The 16,193-nt window shown below is 43.1% G+C and overlaps 2 protein-coding genes across 2 annotated transcripts in view; both read right to left on the reverse strand.

The window, feature by feature from the left end:
- TYW5 (tRNA-yW synthesizing protein 5) overlaps positions 1 to 16,193 on the reverse strand; it is a 964,030-nt gene that overhangs the window by 181,790 nt on the left and 766,047 nt on the right. The gene's annotated exons all lie outside the window — the stretch shown is intronic.
- LOC136576291 (sterol 26-hydroxylase, mitochondrial-like) overlaps positions 1 to 16,193 on the reverse strand; it is a 32,028-nt gene that overhangs the window by 14,202 nt on the left and 1,633 nt on the right. Inside the window, exons 2-4 of the mRNA XM_066575469.1 lie at positions 12,055 to 12,245; positions 10,238 to 10,437; positions 6,417 to 6,614 (exon numbers count right to left, since the gene is read on the reverse strand). Of these exons, the coding sequence (XP_066431566.1) occupies positions 6,417 to 6,614; positions 10,238 to 10,437; positions 12,055 to 12,245 (589 nt within the window). The remainder of the gene's footprint in view (positions 1 to 6,416; positions 6,615 to 10,237; positions 10,438 to 12,054; positions 12,246 to 16,193) is intronic.

The following is a 16,193-nucleotide window of genomic DNA, read 5'->3' on the forward strand; positions in this document are numbered from 1 at the left end:
TACAGCGCAGGCAGGGGAACATTCTCCAAGGCCTTTGCCAGCTTTATGGCTCCCCAGCAAGACTGTGTCACCGCTCCCCAGTCACGGCTGAGTCGGCGGGAGCACTGTCAAAGGATGGTGAGGGAGTACGTAGCCGATCGCACGACCGTCCTCCGTGACGCCTCTGCCCCCTACAACTACTGGGTGTCGAAGCTGGACACGTGGCCTGAACTCGCGCTGTATGCCCTGGAGGTGCTTGCTTGTCCTGCGGCTAGCATCTTGTCAGAGAGTGTGTTTAGTGTGGCTGGGGGAATCATCACGGATGAGCGTACCCACCTGTCAACCGACAGTGCCGACAGGCTTACACTCATCAAGATGAACAAAGCCTGGATTTCCCCAGACTTCTCTTCTGCACCAGCGGACAGCAGCGATACCTAAGCAATACGTAGGCTGCACCCGCGGATGGAAGCATAGTTCTCTCTCACCATCCAAAATGGGGACATTTCTGCTTCATCAATCTGTGTATAATATTCCTCCTCCTCCTCCTCCTCCTGCTCCTCCTCCTGAAACGTCACGTAATCACGCCGAACGGGCAATTTTTCTTAGGGCCACAAGGCTCACCTCACTCATATAATTTTTCTAAACAATTTTTATACGTTTCAATGCTCATTAAAGCGTTGAAACTTTCACCTGAACCAATTTTTATTTTAACTGGACTGCCTCCAGGCCTAGTTACCACTTAAGCCACATTAACCAAAGCGATTAATAGGTTTCACCTGCCATCTTGGTTGGGCATGGGCAATTTTTCTGAGGTACATTAGTACTGTTGGTACACCAATTTTTGTGGGCCCTCGCCTACAGTGTAATCCAATTAATTTTTTGCCCACCTGCATTACAGCTGACGTTACATCAGCTGTGTTGGGCACTGCAATGGGATATATTTATGTACCGCCGGTGGGTTCCAGGGAGCCACCCATGCCGTGGGTCCACACGGAGTTGTAACTACATGTGTCCACTTCTAAAGAGCTCCAGTCTGACTGGTGCATGCAGTGTGGGCCGAAGCCCACTTGCATTAAACATGACATTACCTCAGCTGTGATGGGCAATGCAATGGGATATATTTATGTACCGCCGGTGGCTTCCTGGCACCCACCCATGCTGTGGGTCCACAGGGAATTATAAATGCATCTGTTTCCACTTGTAAAGAACCCCAGTCTGACTGGGGCATGCAGTGTGGGCCGAAGCCCACCTGCATTAAGCACGACATTACTACCTCAGCTGTGTTGGGCACTGCAATGGGATATTTTTATGTACCGCCGGTGGGTTCCAGGGAGCCACCCATGCTGTCGGTCGACAGGGACTTCACAATAGGGAGTTGTACCTGCCTGTGTCTATGAATTAAAAAGCCCGGTCTGACTGGGGCATGTAGAGACACCTTGACAGAATGAATAGTGTGTGGCACATAGGTTCCCCATTGCTATGCCCACGTGTGCAGCTCCTGATGGCGGTGGCACAGGATTCTATTTCTCATTGCTTCTGTACAGCATTGTGGGCTATCGCCCCGCCCCTTTTAAAGAGGGTCGCTGCCTAGCCGTGCCAACCCTCTGCAGTGTGTGCCTGCGGTTCCTCCTCATGGCAGACGCACTTCTAAATAGACATGAGGGTGGTGTGGCATGAGGGCAGCTGAAGGCTGCGCAGGGACACTTTGGTGTGCGCTGTGGGGGGGAGGGGGGGCGGTTGGGCAGCATGTAACCCAGGAGAAGTGGCAGTGGAGTGTCATGCAGGCAGTGATTGTGCTTTGTTGGAGGTAGTGTGGTGCTTAGCAAAGGTATGCCATGCTAATGAGGGCTTTTCAGAAGTAAAAGTTTTTGGGAGGGGGGGGGGGCCCACTCTTGCCGCTATTGTGGCTTAATAGTGGGACCTGTGAACTTGAGATGCAGCCCAACACGTAGCCCCTCGCCTGCCCTATCCATTGCTGTGTCGTTCCCATCACTTTCTTGAATTGCCCAGATTTTCACACATGAAAACCTTAGCGAGCATCGGCGAAATACAAAAATGCTCGGGTCGCCCATTGACTTCAATGGGGTTCGTTATTCAAAACGAACCCTCGAGCATCGCGAAAAGTTCGTTCCGAGTAACGAGCACCCGAGCATTTTGGTGCTCGCTCATCTCTAGCAAACATCGTTCTTCTCTGCCACAGCTGTCACAGCTGTGGCAGAGAAGAATGATTTGTCTTCTATATGTTCTCAATGGGGTCGGCGCTGCTGCCGCCGGCCTCATTGAGCGCATATAGAGAAGAGAACAGGAATCGCAGATCGCAGATAGGTGCGATCTCTGTTCTATAATTTATCGGACGAGCGCATAAAAAGCGCTCATGTGTCCGATACCATTGCAAAGCAATGGTTTTATAAAATCGCCGGACGCATGCGCAAATCGCGGCTAAAAACGCCCGTCTGACTAAGGCCTAAAAGGGTGTTTTGTAGGAAATTTTTTTTCCTCTCTTTTTCTTTAGGTTAAGCTTTATTTATATTGTACCAAGGCTCACCGACTCCCCGTATTACATTACATGCTGTGAAAGGTTCGTCTAGAGTTGTATAAATGTGCTGGGCAGCTGTTGCATAACTTGATTTCTAAGGGTGCATTCACACCAGAAAGCACGATATCGGTCTGAGAAGTTCAGACGAATATCAGGCTTATAAAATTACGATGATCACTGCGAGTGCAATTTTATTTTATTTTATTTTTTCTCTTCCCCATCCTCATGCAATGGAAACAATGAGCGAGATTTCTGCAGATTTGCAGAAAAAAATGAACCTGCTGTGAGAAAAAAAACCCACACATGTAAATTTTCGGCAAAATTGCCCCACCCTAATACACACACACATATATATATATATATATATATATATATATATATATATATATATATATATATATATATATATATATTATATATGATAGATAGATAGATAGATAGATAGATAGATAGATTAACCCCTTAGTGACAACGCCTGTTTGCGCCTCAGTGACGGAGCCAAATTTTGAAAATCTGACATGTGTCACATAACATAGAATAACTCCGTAAAGGCTTTACATATCAAAGTGATTCTGACATTGTTTTTTCGCCACATGTGGTACTTCATATTGGTGAAAAAAATAGCCTGATAGAATTTATGAATATTTATTAAAAGTGCCAATATTGGGAAAATTTTGAAAAAATTGTCATTTTTCACATTTTCAACTGTAATTACGCAAATATGTGCAAACATACTGTACAAATTTTTGCTAAGGTATATATTTCCATCAGTTTACTTTATTCTGGACGCACATTTGAAAAACTCTCTTGTTTTTTTAACCACTTAGGAGACGTACAAATTTAACATTACTTTTCAGCATTTTGAGGAACACTTTGTTTTCCTGCACCAAGCCAAGATTGGAAAGGCTCATGAGTGTCAGAATATTAGATACCCCCACAAATGACCCCAATTTAAAAACTACACTCCTAAATGTATTCACTGAGGGGGGTCAGGAGTATTTTGAACCCACAGTTTTTTTTCAGGAGTTAATGCAATTTTGAACAGAAAAAATAAAAATTTACATTTTTGAAAATATGTCATTTTAAAAGACATTTTTTTCTATAGTGCACATGAGAATAAGGAGTGACACCCCAAAATGAATACCCCTGTTTGTTCTGTTTTCAGAAATATACCCACTGTGGCCTTAATATTATACTTGTATGCACAATGGGCCCAAAATGAAAGGAGTAGTCGGTGGCTTTCAGAGCAGAAATTTTCCTTGAAGTCCTTTTGGACCCTATAGCACACTTTTAGAGGTCTTGAGCGGCCAAAACCATAGAAAACCCCCACAAATCACCGCATTTTGAAGACTAGACCCCTTAACGAATTTATCTAGGGGTGTACTGCCCATTTTGACCCCACAGTTTTTGAATTAATTCAACCAAAGCAGAAGGAAAAAATTGTGATTTTCGTTTTTTTGGCAATTCCGTCATTTTAAAAAAAGCTTTTTTTCTTCAGCACACATATAAATGAAGACTTAAACCCCAAAATGGATACCCCTGTTTCTCCCGTGTTCAGAAACATACCCATTGTGGCCCTAATCTTATGTTTGGATGCACAATGGGGCCCTAAATTAAAGAAGTAGTCGGTGGTTTTCAGAGCAGAAATTTTCCTTGAAGGCCTTTTAGGCCCCATAGCCCACTTGTAGAGCTCTCGAGCAGCCAAAACCATTGAGGTTTAGGAGCCGGGAACCAGGAGATTTTAAACTCACCGGGTCTCCCAGACTTCTGCGCATGCGCGTGACGTCATTCATCTGGCGCGCATGCGCAGAAGAGCCGCGCCGGGTCCCGGAGGACCCTTTCACCGCGGCAGACATCGGGGAAGCCGGGTGAGTACTTTCAGCTGCCCTGATGGATCCGATCCATCAGGGCAGCTGAATATTTAACTTTTTTTTTAACTTTATTGAGATCGGCGCTATCCAATGGATAGCGCCGATCACAATGCCAGGGGGGACTGCCCGCAACCCGGGATGACAGCTCCATGCTGTCGGCTACTTGCGGGCACCGACAGCATGGAGCTGTCACGTCCAGAGCCTGAGGGGCATTAATCCTAAGAGGACGCATAAAACTGCGTCCTCTAGGATTAACCCCTTAGTGACGGCCCTATCGTAAAACTACGTCCTGCTGTTGCAGGACGTGTATGGAGGGTGGTAGCGGCGCTATCTCCCTCCATACAGCGCGGGCATCAGCTGTTTATTACAGCTGACACCCGCGGGCAATAGCTGCGCTCGGCCGTTCGCGGCTATTAACCCTTTAAATGCCGCTGTCAATTCTGACAAAGAAAAAGACGCTTGACAATAGTGTGCTGTGCTGTCAACTTGCTCACTTCATATGTCTCACGATCCACTGCTTGCTCAAACGGGTTCACCTGCCCCCGGTCCTGGGCTTAAACAGCAGAAAATTCCATGCAGGAAAAAAGTGTCATCCACGCTTGCTTGCAGAATAACATGTATAATCTTCCTTTATTTAAACATATTTAAAATTTGCCAGGTATACACATCTCTGGACCAGACGCGTATCAGCTGCACAGAGCCTTCGTCAGTGACACAGGGTGGCTTGAAAGGCTGCCTGTAAAAAAGCAGTATGACGTAATGCTATAGCATTACGTCATACTACAGGAGCGATCAAAGCATCGCATGTCAAAGTCCCCCAGGGGGACTTCAAAGTAATGTAAAAAAAATAATCAATAAAGTTTTTTTAATTGTTAAAAAAAAAAAAGTTAAAAATAAAAGTAAAAATTAAAAATTAAAGATAAAAGTTTAAATCACCCCTTTTTGCCATATCCATTATTAAAAAATCAAAATCATAAAATAAAAATATGTATTTGATATTGCCGCGTCCGTAAAAGTCTTATCTATCAAAGTAGTGCATTATTTTTCCCGCACGGTGAACGTGGTCTGAAAAAAAATAAAATAAAGAACGCCAGAAATACACTTTAGTTACCCTGTCTCCCAGAAAAAACGCAATAAAAAGCGATCAAAAAGTCGTATGTATTCCAAATTGATACTATCGGAAACTTCAGGACATCCTGCAAAAAATGTGCCCTTGCTCAACTACGTCGACGAAAAAATAAAAAGGTATTGCGTGCACAAAATGACCGCAGAAAATAATTGAAAAAAATTAAATATCTTAAAAAAAAAATAAAAGTACTACAGCAAAAAAAATACTTATACAAGTTTGGTATCGTAGCAATTGTACTGACCCATAGAATAAAAATATCAGGTCGTTTTTGTTGCAATTTGTGTGCTGTAGAAACAGGACGCACCGAAAGATGGTGGAATGTCGTTTTTTTTCCATTTCTCTCCGCTAAGAATTTTTAAAAAGTTTTTCAGTAAATTATATGGTACAATAAATAGGGCCATTGAAAAATACAACTCATCCCGCAAAAAAACAAGCCCTCATACAGCGACGTCGATGGATAAATTAAGGAGCTACGATTTTTTAAAAGGGAGTAGGAAAAAACAAAAATGGAAAAAAGCAAAAAAGCTCCGTCACTAAGGGGTTAAAGCCCACTCAGGGAGGATGTAGTTTCCCAATGGGGCCGTCACTAAGGGGTTAAACACACATACCACGATCAGCGGAAAAAATCCCCACTCCAGAACCCGAAGGGATCAATTTTTAGACTCCTTAGTCCGTAGTATAGTTTTATTCTGCGACGCGTTTCGGCAATAGAAGTTTTGCCTTTCTCAAGCATATAACATACATATATACATTTAATACATCTACATACATAGAGAATTTAAAATCCACTTACGCTCCTCAAGATGCACACAAACACATACAGAATACACACGATACAGTCTACTGTCTGCAGAGACCCTCCGCAACCTCATGCTGGACATTTTCCATACTTCCAACTCACCAAATTCAAAGATGTTGTCCCAGTTTTCTATGTACAACTTATAGTAGGGGAGAATATTTCTGCTCCACTCAGGTAAAAGAGTGACAATAAGCATATATTTCAGCATGGCCCCTATAGAGGCAATGAATTTACTGGTCTCAGGAGGAACGTTCTTCTCTAAGCAGCCGATACGGGTCTCAAACAGAATGTACGAAATTCCTAATAAGACAAAATAAAACGAGTATAAAAAACATACAAAGCCCATCGATGTCATCCCCATATCACCGGCACATTTTCCATATCAGAAGGACATCCTTTTTTATGGCGATGAAACGTAACCCTTTCGAAACAAGAGCTTGTATTTTTCAGTTTTTGTTATTTTGTCCCTACTTTCTAAGAGCAATCTGTTAGGTTGTGAGTCTGGGACTTGTGGTTCTACAGGTTTCCATAAGCAGAGCTTCACAGGTGAGGGTTAATTGAGCTGGCTTGGTGTGGCGTTTTCCAACCAGCCAATCCCCCAGGTTTAGTGCACATATATACTAGCATCTCTTGGTAGAAGATGCTGATCATTTTAATCAATTTACTCTATTGTTGCACTCTGTGTTTTATCCCACTCAGAGTTGGTGTTATGCATGCTAGTCAGAAGTAACTCTCTCTCCTTCCCTGAGGACGGTCTGGACACCTGTTCTCCCTCCCCTACTTGCCTTCTGGGGTGCGTACATTAAGTAGTGTGTGGTACAGTGACCGCACAGGTACATAAACCTGCAGGTTTCTCCATATCCATTTACAAGTGCGGTCTCTAGACGTTTGATGTCTTCTGAGTGTGTCAGATGGGTGATGCCTGACACTATCCCCTGAATGTCAGCATGATGGCTGACTCTCTATCCCCTTGGTGTGAGGACACTTGGACTAGCTATGGTTTACTATCTGTATGCATGTGAGTTCTGGGTGGGGTTCCTGTTCTGTGTGATATGCATGACCTTGTGTGTAGGTGTGAACAGCAACGCGTTCTGAATATCTGTGCAGGAGGCTAGACATGAAGTGTGAACTGAAATAAATGACCTGAAAGCGCTGCAGTATAAGTTAGCGCTATACAAATAAGATTTATTTTTAGAGCATCCACCAAAAGCACAATCTTCTTTTTCTGAAAGGGTTGCTTATGCAGAATAAGGCCTTAGTCAGACGGGCGTTTTTTCGCGTGATTTGCGGATCGCATGACTGATGCGCATCCGCAAATCGTGTGACCGGTGCCCAAAAATCGCCCGAAAAAACTGCTCCTAGCCGCGTTTCATTAGAAACGGGCCAGAGCTGTCAAGCACATTGCATTCAATGGAGCCGGCAATACAGCCGGCTCCATTGAAAGCAATGCGCTGCGGGCGAGTGTGGGATGAATTGTCGGGAAGGGCTTAAATATATAAGCCCTTCCCTACAATTCATCCAGAAAAGTGTTAAAATAAAAAAAAATATATATATATATACTTACCTTGTCCCGGCAGCCGGAGTTCAGCGCGGCCGGCCTGCAGTGGGTGTGAAGGGGGTGTGAGTCAGACCTGCCCCCTGATTGGCTCAGCCTGAGCCAATCAGAGGCAGGACTCACTCACACACATTCATGAATTCATGAATGGGTGTGAGTGAGACCTGCCTCTGAGTGGCTCAGCGCTGAGCCAATCAGGGGGCAGGTCTAACTCACACCCCCTTCACACCCACTGCAGGCCGGCCGCGCTGAACTCCGGCTGCCGGGACGAGGTAAGTATATATATATTTTTTTATTTTAACACTTTTCTGGATGAATTGCAGGGAAGGGCTTATATATTTAAGCCCCTCCCGACAATTCATCCAGCGCTGTCCGGCAGCCCATTGCTTACAATGGAGCCGGCTGTATTGCCGGCTCCATTGAATTCAATGGGCAAACATCGTTCTTCTCTGCCACAGCTGTTACAGCTGTGGCAGAGAAGAATGATTTGTCTTCTATATGTTCTCAATGGGGTCGGCGCTGCTGCCGCCGGCCCCATTGAGCGCATATAGAGAAGAGAACAGGAATCGCAGATCGCAGATAGGTGCGATCTGCGATTTCTGTTGTATAATTTATCGGACGAGCGCATAAAAAGCGCTCATGTGTCCGATACCATTGCAAAGCAATGGTTTAAAAAAAAAAAAACGCCGGACGCAAATCGCGCAAAAAAACGCCGTCTGACTAAAGCCTAAATCAGTTATTTTAATAAACTGGACTTTTATGGATGTGATGAAAGAATTGGGCATTTTTTTTATTGCATTCTTTTTTTAATGCGTAAGCTGGGGAAAGGTTTTGTTTGTTTAATTTTTGATATTTTACATACTCTTATTTTTACGTTTTTTTTACTTGAACTTGCAATAGTTTATTTGTACAATATACTGCGATACTTAAAGAGTTCAAAGTTCCACATCTAGGCAAGAAAAATGAAAAAAACACTTATAGAATTGGAAGAATAGGGCTAAGAAAAAGCACATGTAAAGAAGACTTAGGCCTCATTCAGACGAGCGTGTATTCGTGAGCACATGACCGCGCGTCCATGGATGTGCCAAAACATGCGTGAATGAAAGTCAGTGTCCATTGCTTTCAATGGGGCAGCCGCTGCTGCCGGCAGCGCCATTGTAAGCAATGGGCTGCCTGGCAACCCCTGCAGCGATTTTTCAGGGAAGGGCTTTAAATATAAGCTTTTCCCTGAAAATCATCCCTGTCTACAAATATCTGAAATCCTGTCACAGTATAAAGGGATAAGACTTATTTTCATTTATACAAGTAAACAGGACAGAAAGTGCCAGGCTATAGGAGGCTAAAGGCCCATTTACACAAAAAGATGAGTGCTCAAAATTCGTTCAAAAGATAGTTTGACTGACAGTTTGAGCAATCATTTATCATAAGCTACCAATGGGCACTAATGCCCATTAGCAGCTTATTACCTTAATTTGCATGTAAATTAGCCTCCCTGAGCTGTATGTAGAAAACAGCAGGTGGTCTATTCTCTGCATACAGCTCCTTTGTTTTGCTTAGTGACTGCAGATGAATCTAATGTTATCAGCAGTCTAGTGGAGAACTCAGCATGCAGTCCCTGCTATCTCGAAGGATGGATTTCATGCTCACATGAAAATCATCGTTTGGCAGAAAAGCAAACGATAGTAGCATTTACACACAAAAATTATTTTTCAAAAGCCATCGCTGGAACGAAATTTTGAGCAATAATCGTTGCGTGTAAATCAGCCTTAGGGTTATGTTCACATTAGCATTCTAAACCTCTGTTGCTGATGTCCATGAAGATCTAGGACAAAGAAGTGTAGCATTGTGCACAATTTCCTCTGGGAAAATTGTTGACAGCTGGACGGAAACTGAATGGACTCTATTATGGCGAGCCGAATGGCACACCACAATCTTTTCATGGGGGAACTGAAGAAGCCCCCTCTCTCTGTAAAGGCATTTAAATGCCTTAGTCAGTGCTGACCACAGCATTTAAAGGGTTAACCGCTGAGGTCGGGTGTCAGCTCTATTTTAGAACCCAATTCCATTTACATCCGACTTTAATCACTCACTTAATGACAAGTTGTAAAACTTCTGATTATACATTTTAAAAAAGGACTTAGTTTATATAGATAAAATAAGTCACAAATATATAATAAAGATGTGCAAAGAGTATGATATAAACCATGTACTCTTACACGATCCCTAAGGAACTAATGCGAAAAGGTAACAAAATGCTCAAAGGGAAGGTAAATGCAGACCAGTATGGCGACCGCACCCCGATGCCAATACAAGATCTGCAACTTTCCTAATAAGTAATGCATCAGCTCAAAATCTCCAACCAGCTCACCTTCAAATGCAAACCTATAAAAGAGGTTTGCAATGTCGTTGACCATAACTCCCGAGGGGGATTCCTTCCTCAAATCGTCCAGGGTGTGTAGGAAATCTGTTATCACTTCATTCAGTGCCCCAGTGTACAGCACCGCCTCTGCCGGCTTCAGCATCCTCTTATTTAGGGTGGAGCGCAGCGTATGCCAGCGGTGACCTTCCCTGCAGAAAGAGAGTTGGGACATGAACTGTATGATAGTGGAATCTCAGAACATGTGGAGTGATGGTCAAACCCAAGCCCTAAAGCTTCAAAAAGCTGTCGGCCAAAGAATCTTTCAGGCAAGAATGCATGTGTCTTGTGGAGAAAGCGCAACCAGCTTATGGCCATGGGAATCAGAAGGATCGTCTATTACAATCCAGTCACAGTGAAAGTGGCAGTGAGAATTCTTCTAGTCTGTGCTATAGTTAATAACAGAGCGTTGAAAACAATGGGAGCAGATTACAAGCTGCTTCCACACATATCTTGGTGTTGTTTGGGAGAGTTTTTTACCCCATTGTGGGATGTTTTTATAGGGATCAAGAATATATTATGAAATTGTCCTAGGAATACTCTGGGTTATATACAAACAATTCTAATTGCCAAAAGGCAAAAAATACCCATAGGTAATATCCCCTAAAATATAATTTTAATACTTTATTATTCAAAGACGACAAAGACAACATCGACTGATATTTAAAATAAGGGGTAAATGGTGGAGATGTGACCAGCAGTTATCAGTTAGTATCGTGTGCAATTGTGCATATACACACTAAAACATCGGCCGGGATGGCCAACTTCCAAAAGCATATGTGGAAATTAATAAGTTAGCAGCACCAAAACCCTATTAAAATCTAGCCTATAGCCACCCGACATGTTTCGTGGCGTCCTCAAGGGGAGCAAAAAAAAATTGGGCTATAACGAAACCTGCGCCACAATCTATGTGGACATCCATTGTGTAAACATGTGCATTAGGAAAAATAAGCAGGATCTCACTTCTTGACGCAGAACGCACGGCAGGTGGCCACATGGCGATTAGTCCCAATGGATGGATTTCTGCAAAAAGTGAAACTGCAAATCCTTGGCAGAAGTTTGAAGGTCAGACTCAGATTTTTTTTTTACTAATTCCACCTACATTTTTCACGGTAACATGGCCTTAGAGGGGACATCCCACTACTGCCCCCTGCTTGCTTTTTCAGTGTGTCTACAGAGTATATGCTACTGTATGGCTAGGGTCACACAGGGCGGATATGTTGCGGTTTTGACGCAGAAGAACTGCTTCTGCGGCAAAACCGCTTCAAAGGTTAATTTGGGCTTTCGGATTTTGCTGCGGATTTTCGTGCAGATTTTTTCCGCAGCGCTTTTTTACTTTTGTCGCGTATTTGGTGCGGTTTTGGCTGCGTCCACAGAGGTCTATGGACAAAAAAAGCGCTGCGGAAACGACCAAAGAATGAACATGCTGCACCTTTTAAAACCGCGACGCAGTTGCATTTCCGCACTGCGGCTGTGCGGAAAAAATCCGTCCTGTGAGAACAGCTTTTTGGCAAATCTCATTTGTGCTGCATTGCACTGCAAACGCAGCGGTTTTGCCGCAGTGCGGATATGCAACGGCAGTCCGTGGCGAAACCGCGGCAAATCCACCCTGTGTGACCCCAGCCTATGCGTTCTTGGAGATGTAATGTTCACATCAGACAGTGCATAACAAAATAAAAAAATACATCTTCCAGAATGCAATGCAGCACATCGAAGCAGCTTTCATTGACCCCAAATGATAAATCACAATGTGGCACCATTGAACATACTCAGTAAAAGGGCCTAGAGCCAGGTCTCTGAGTTCCCGGTATAATATCCAAAGTTTCATGTCACTTCTCATCGGATACTTCCCCTCCTGGCGCAGAAATATCTCCAAGAGCTCGGCGTCAGCAATATTTACAGCTGTGTAACCTCCAAATGAAGATCCCCACATAGGGCCATACTTCTTCTTAAAGATAGGCTGCAAAACAAAACAGATAGCTGATCACCAAGGAGCCGTGCAACAGAAAGCAGTCACTCCCTAAAATTCATGAGCAACCCATGCAGTTGTCAGTGGGGTCAAAAAGAAGGGGCACCTGTTCAGATAAGTTCTTCATACCCATTCAGATGGAACAAAGTTAATCTTCTGTAGTTACTGAGACATTTACTTAGCTTCTGCCCCACAGTTAACTTCACAGGCTGACAGATCTGCAGACAGTGGGGTAGATTTACTATTCAAAATGCAGCAGGTTTCTGGCACTAATTGCACCAGAAAACGGTCTTACATGCTTTTATTACATCTGACCTGGATGCCAAAACACCTTGTCAGAATCAGATGTAATAGTTGTCCAACAGGATCGATATACACACACAAGACATAATTCAAACCAAACAATATGTACCATAACTCAAAAAAGGGAAAAAAGACAATTTTAACCTATCATGCTAAAACAGGAAAACCCTGCCTGAAAGCAGGACGATCGTCCTGATGAGGGCAGCCCCACGTTCAGAACCTGGGGCTACCTAGATGGTAAAGGGATAAATATTGACAGATGAAAATATCAATGATAATGACAGAACCAAGTAGCAGATGATCCAGACCAGATAATGAGTAATTAACACCTGGAATGTATCTGAGATAGGGATTGCACCCAAAGGATGTAGACTGAACTAGAACTCCATCATGAAAGGAATAACCTTCTGAGAGGAGAAGGTGGAATTTATATGCTATAATAAAGGCTAATTGGCCATCTGGGAAAACAACCTTTTTTTTTTTACTTTCATTTTTTTAGTCCCTTTAGGGCACTTGAACTTCTGATCATTTCTTACTAAGAGGCCACATGTTATGGCAACTAGCTAGAGGGAAGCATATTATGGCATGTGTTTGTAATGTTTGCCAGCTGTCTCTTAGTATGTTTATTAAAGAGCTCAGGGCGATAATAAGCATAGCCAACAAACGCGTGGCCGAAATGCGCTAGCACCCGCTTGGGTGTTTTTTTTTGCATGTGTAAACATATAAGCACAAATATCACTGATTTTGTACCTTTTTGTATTTGTGCCGCTTTATGAGAGTCCATTGATTTTAGTGGGCTCTTGTGACTGATAGTCGGCCTCCTGCTGCAATAGCGAGCATCGATAAGAACACTAATCCCCGCTCTTAACTCCTTACATGCTACGGTCATTGTACAGCATGCTCCCACTGTACCATTGGCTATGTAAGCGAGGAGGTCCGATGGGTCGCCATGGCAACCGGATGCCAGCCACTGCTGTCCCGGCCTGCCTTGAATTATAAATCACATATCTCTAAAAACAAAAATTAGCTGAAGTTTTACATTATATGTGCCCAAAAAAGGTTCTAATAAAAACTAGTTTGCCATGCAGAAAACAAGCTCATACGGCCATGTCGACAGAAAAATAAAAAAATGGAAATGAAAATTTCCAAAAAATTATTGCGTCATTTGGGCCAAAATGGGTCATGTCCTTAAAGGGGTTAAATAAATAAAAAATTGGAGTGCCCGCAACATGGGTGTGTGTGTGGTGGATGATCTAAAGGATTACATGGTTCGGTGACACTGACATTGCTTTAACCACACAGTGTCTACTTTTAAAAAAACGGTGGCACATTTATTGGCACCTAAAAATTACAAAAAGATCCTGTTGATTTATATACAGGGGCTTAGATCTGGCAAATATCAAAGGTATCAATTCTTACGTTTAAAAAAAAAAAGCACTTGGTATAATATTGGCGTCTCCTCTAAATTCAGACGCTACATAAAACATCTTGTCTACTACAGGTGTTATTATGGGGAATAAAAAGGAAAATACATTTACACTGGATTCTAGAAGCAGTTGACACTGAACCGCTGAGGAAGCTACATTGATAGTGGAAACACATTGGGTCATATTATTTTATTCCCAGCACAATAAATGAACCTTGATGAATAACAGCATAATTGAGAAACTATCATACTGGGTACAACTAGAGACTATTTTAGAACTTGACGGTTATAAAAAGAGACCCTGAGTTTCAGTATCATAATATTTTAATAGGAAATAATAAAAGGTATTCTAAATCAGTATTTTCCCTGCCTATAGCAGACACCTGACACCCGCCGTCCATGTGTAGAGGCCCAGAAGGGTCCTACAAAAGTCCTATCGCTAATTTTATGTAGGTTTGCAATTCATCCAGGGCATGCAAGGGTTAACTCCGGGTTAATCTGCCCTACAGCAGAGCTAACAATTTGATCTGCCTGGCAACCAATTTCGCATTGGCTGCTGGCAGTCTAAGCATTAATTGGCCAATCTGGCTGATGGTGGAGTGGTAGTTGGGAGGCAGGCTGCGATTGGTTTGCACATTGCTAAGCAGCGCCATAGCCCGAGGAAGACGCAAAAGGAAGTGCGCAGTTAGTTTTAGTATTAGTTTTGTACTGGTAAAGGAAAGGCTGTGTTGTAGATTGAGAAAGGGCAGAAGGCCACGGTATAGAAATGGTGATATTGCCACCTCATCTCTTCCAAACAGCCTCGGCCATCCTCCATGCAAATTATCTGATCTGACAATCTAATGTCTGTGGAGAAATGCTGCCTAGTTTCACCTTATACCAAGACAAATGCTGGTTTACTTGCTCTGATGAAATTACAGTAAAGGTTTATTTAAATATATTCATAACCGCGGGCCTCCGTGTATTACTGACTCTTCACACCTAACTTTTGTGCTATATGGCACTGGCGTCACGACATATCACATTATATACTACGCCATAAAACGTGTTGGGCTCTTTTGCAGATCTTACTACCTGAAGAGCTGTGGTGATGGCCGCTGTGATACAGTTTTATTTCATATACCACTCTTATCGTTACCAAAGCTATCATCCTACTCGCTGCCAGTGCTCGAGCACGACACATGTCCGGCGCAGCATGCCAGTAGCTCCCGCATCGCTGAGCCCCAGCAATCAGAGTGGTCCCTGCTACAATCATCGGGATCGGTTTTAGATGACACTTTCTGTATAGAGGGTTAGGAGAGGGCTACCTGCGTATTCCAGTCAGCACTTCCACAATGAGATCATGGGGTGCCGGAGATCATTGGGTGCCAAAGGTTGCCATGGCAACCAGAGGTCAGATCATGACCTCCAGGTCTGCCATGGACAGTGGCCTAGGAATGTTCATCATTGACAGAAACAGGCTGCACTGTCAGTCATGAATTGATGATGTCAGATAATACCCTGCATTACTTATGTAATACAGTGCATTATCTAAGCGATCAAAGGATCACATCTTCAAGTTCCCTTGTGGGATGAACAAATGTGGTAAAAGAAAATTAGAAAAATTATATAATAAACATATTTACATGCAAGCCCCTTTGAAAAAATAAATCCAAAAAGCGTGCCATCATTGTAAAAATGCAAAAAAAAAAATTTCGGATCAACACGTTCATAACGATCGGTGCTTTATCTCATATGGTAAATGTCATTAAAAAAAACAATAGAAACATTCCTATTTTGGTCCACAGTCTAAAAACCTAATACTTCTCACAGCTGAGGGTTTATTAAACTTAGAAGTTTTTTAACGTTAACTTAGTGAAGCATGTTGGCTATGCTTATAGCCCATTGCCCTTCAGTAGACATATTGATATGAGACCGCCGGTTACGGCATGTGATTATAACATGTCAGCTGTCTCTTTATTGAAGAGCTAGGGGCCATAAGTATTTTCACAGTAAAATTAGAGCAGCTATCCTAATATTCTCAGCTATAGGCTAAGCTTAATATGGTTAAATACATGGCAGCCCTGCAAGCCTTCACTATGCCGAGGAGCAGGAAAACAGAATCTCCTGGCCGACTGAATCCAATAACTATATTGGGGTCCGTTCGGTTTCCGTCATGTTATCCCGCGCCATATGTAAGTCAGCATTGCACTGTCCAATGGGTGGTCCAC

The sequence above is a fragment of the Eleutherodactylus coqui genome, chromosome 8, assembly GCF_035609145.1.
Source record: "Eleutherodactylus coqui strain aEleCoq1 chromosome 8, aEleCoq1.hap1, whole genome shotgun sequence".
Classification (NCBI taxonomy): Eukaryota; Metazoa; Chordata; class Amphibia; order Anura; family Eleutherodactylidae; genus Eleutherodactylus; species Eleutherodactylus coqui.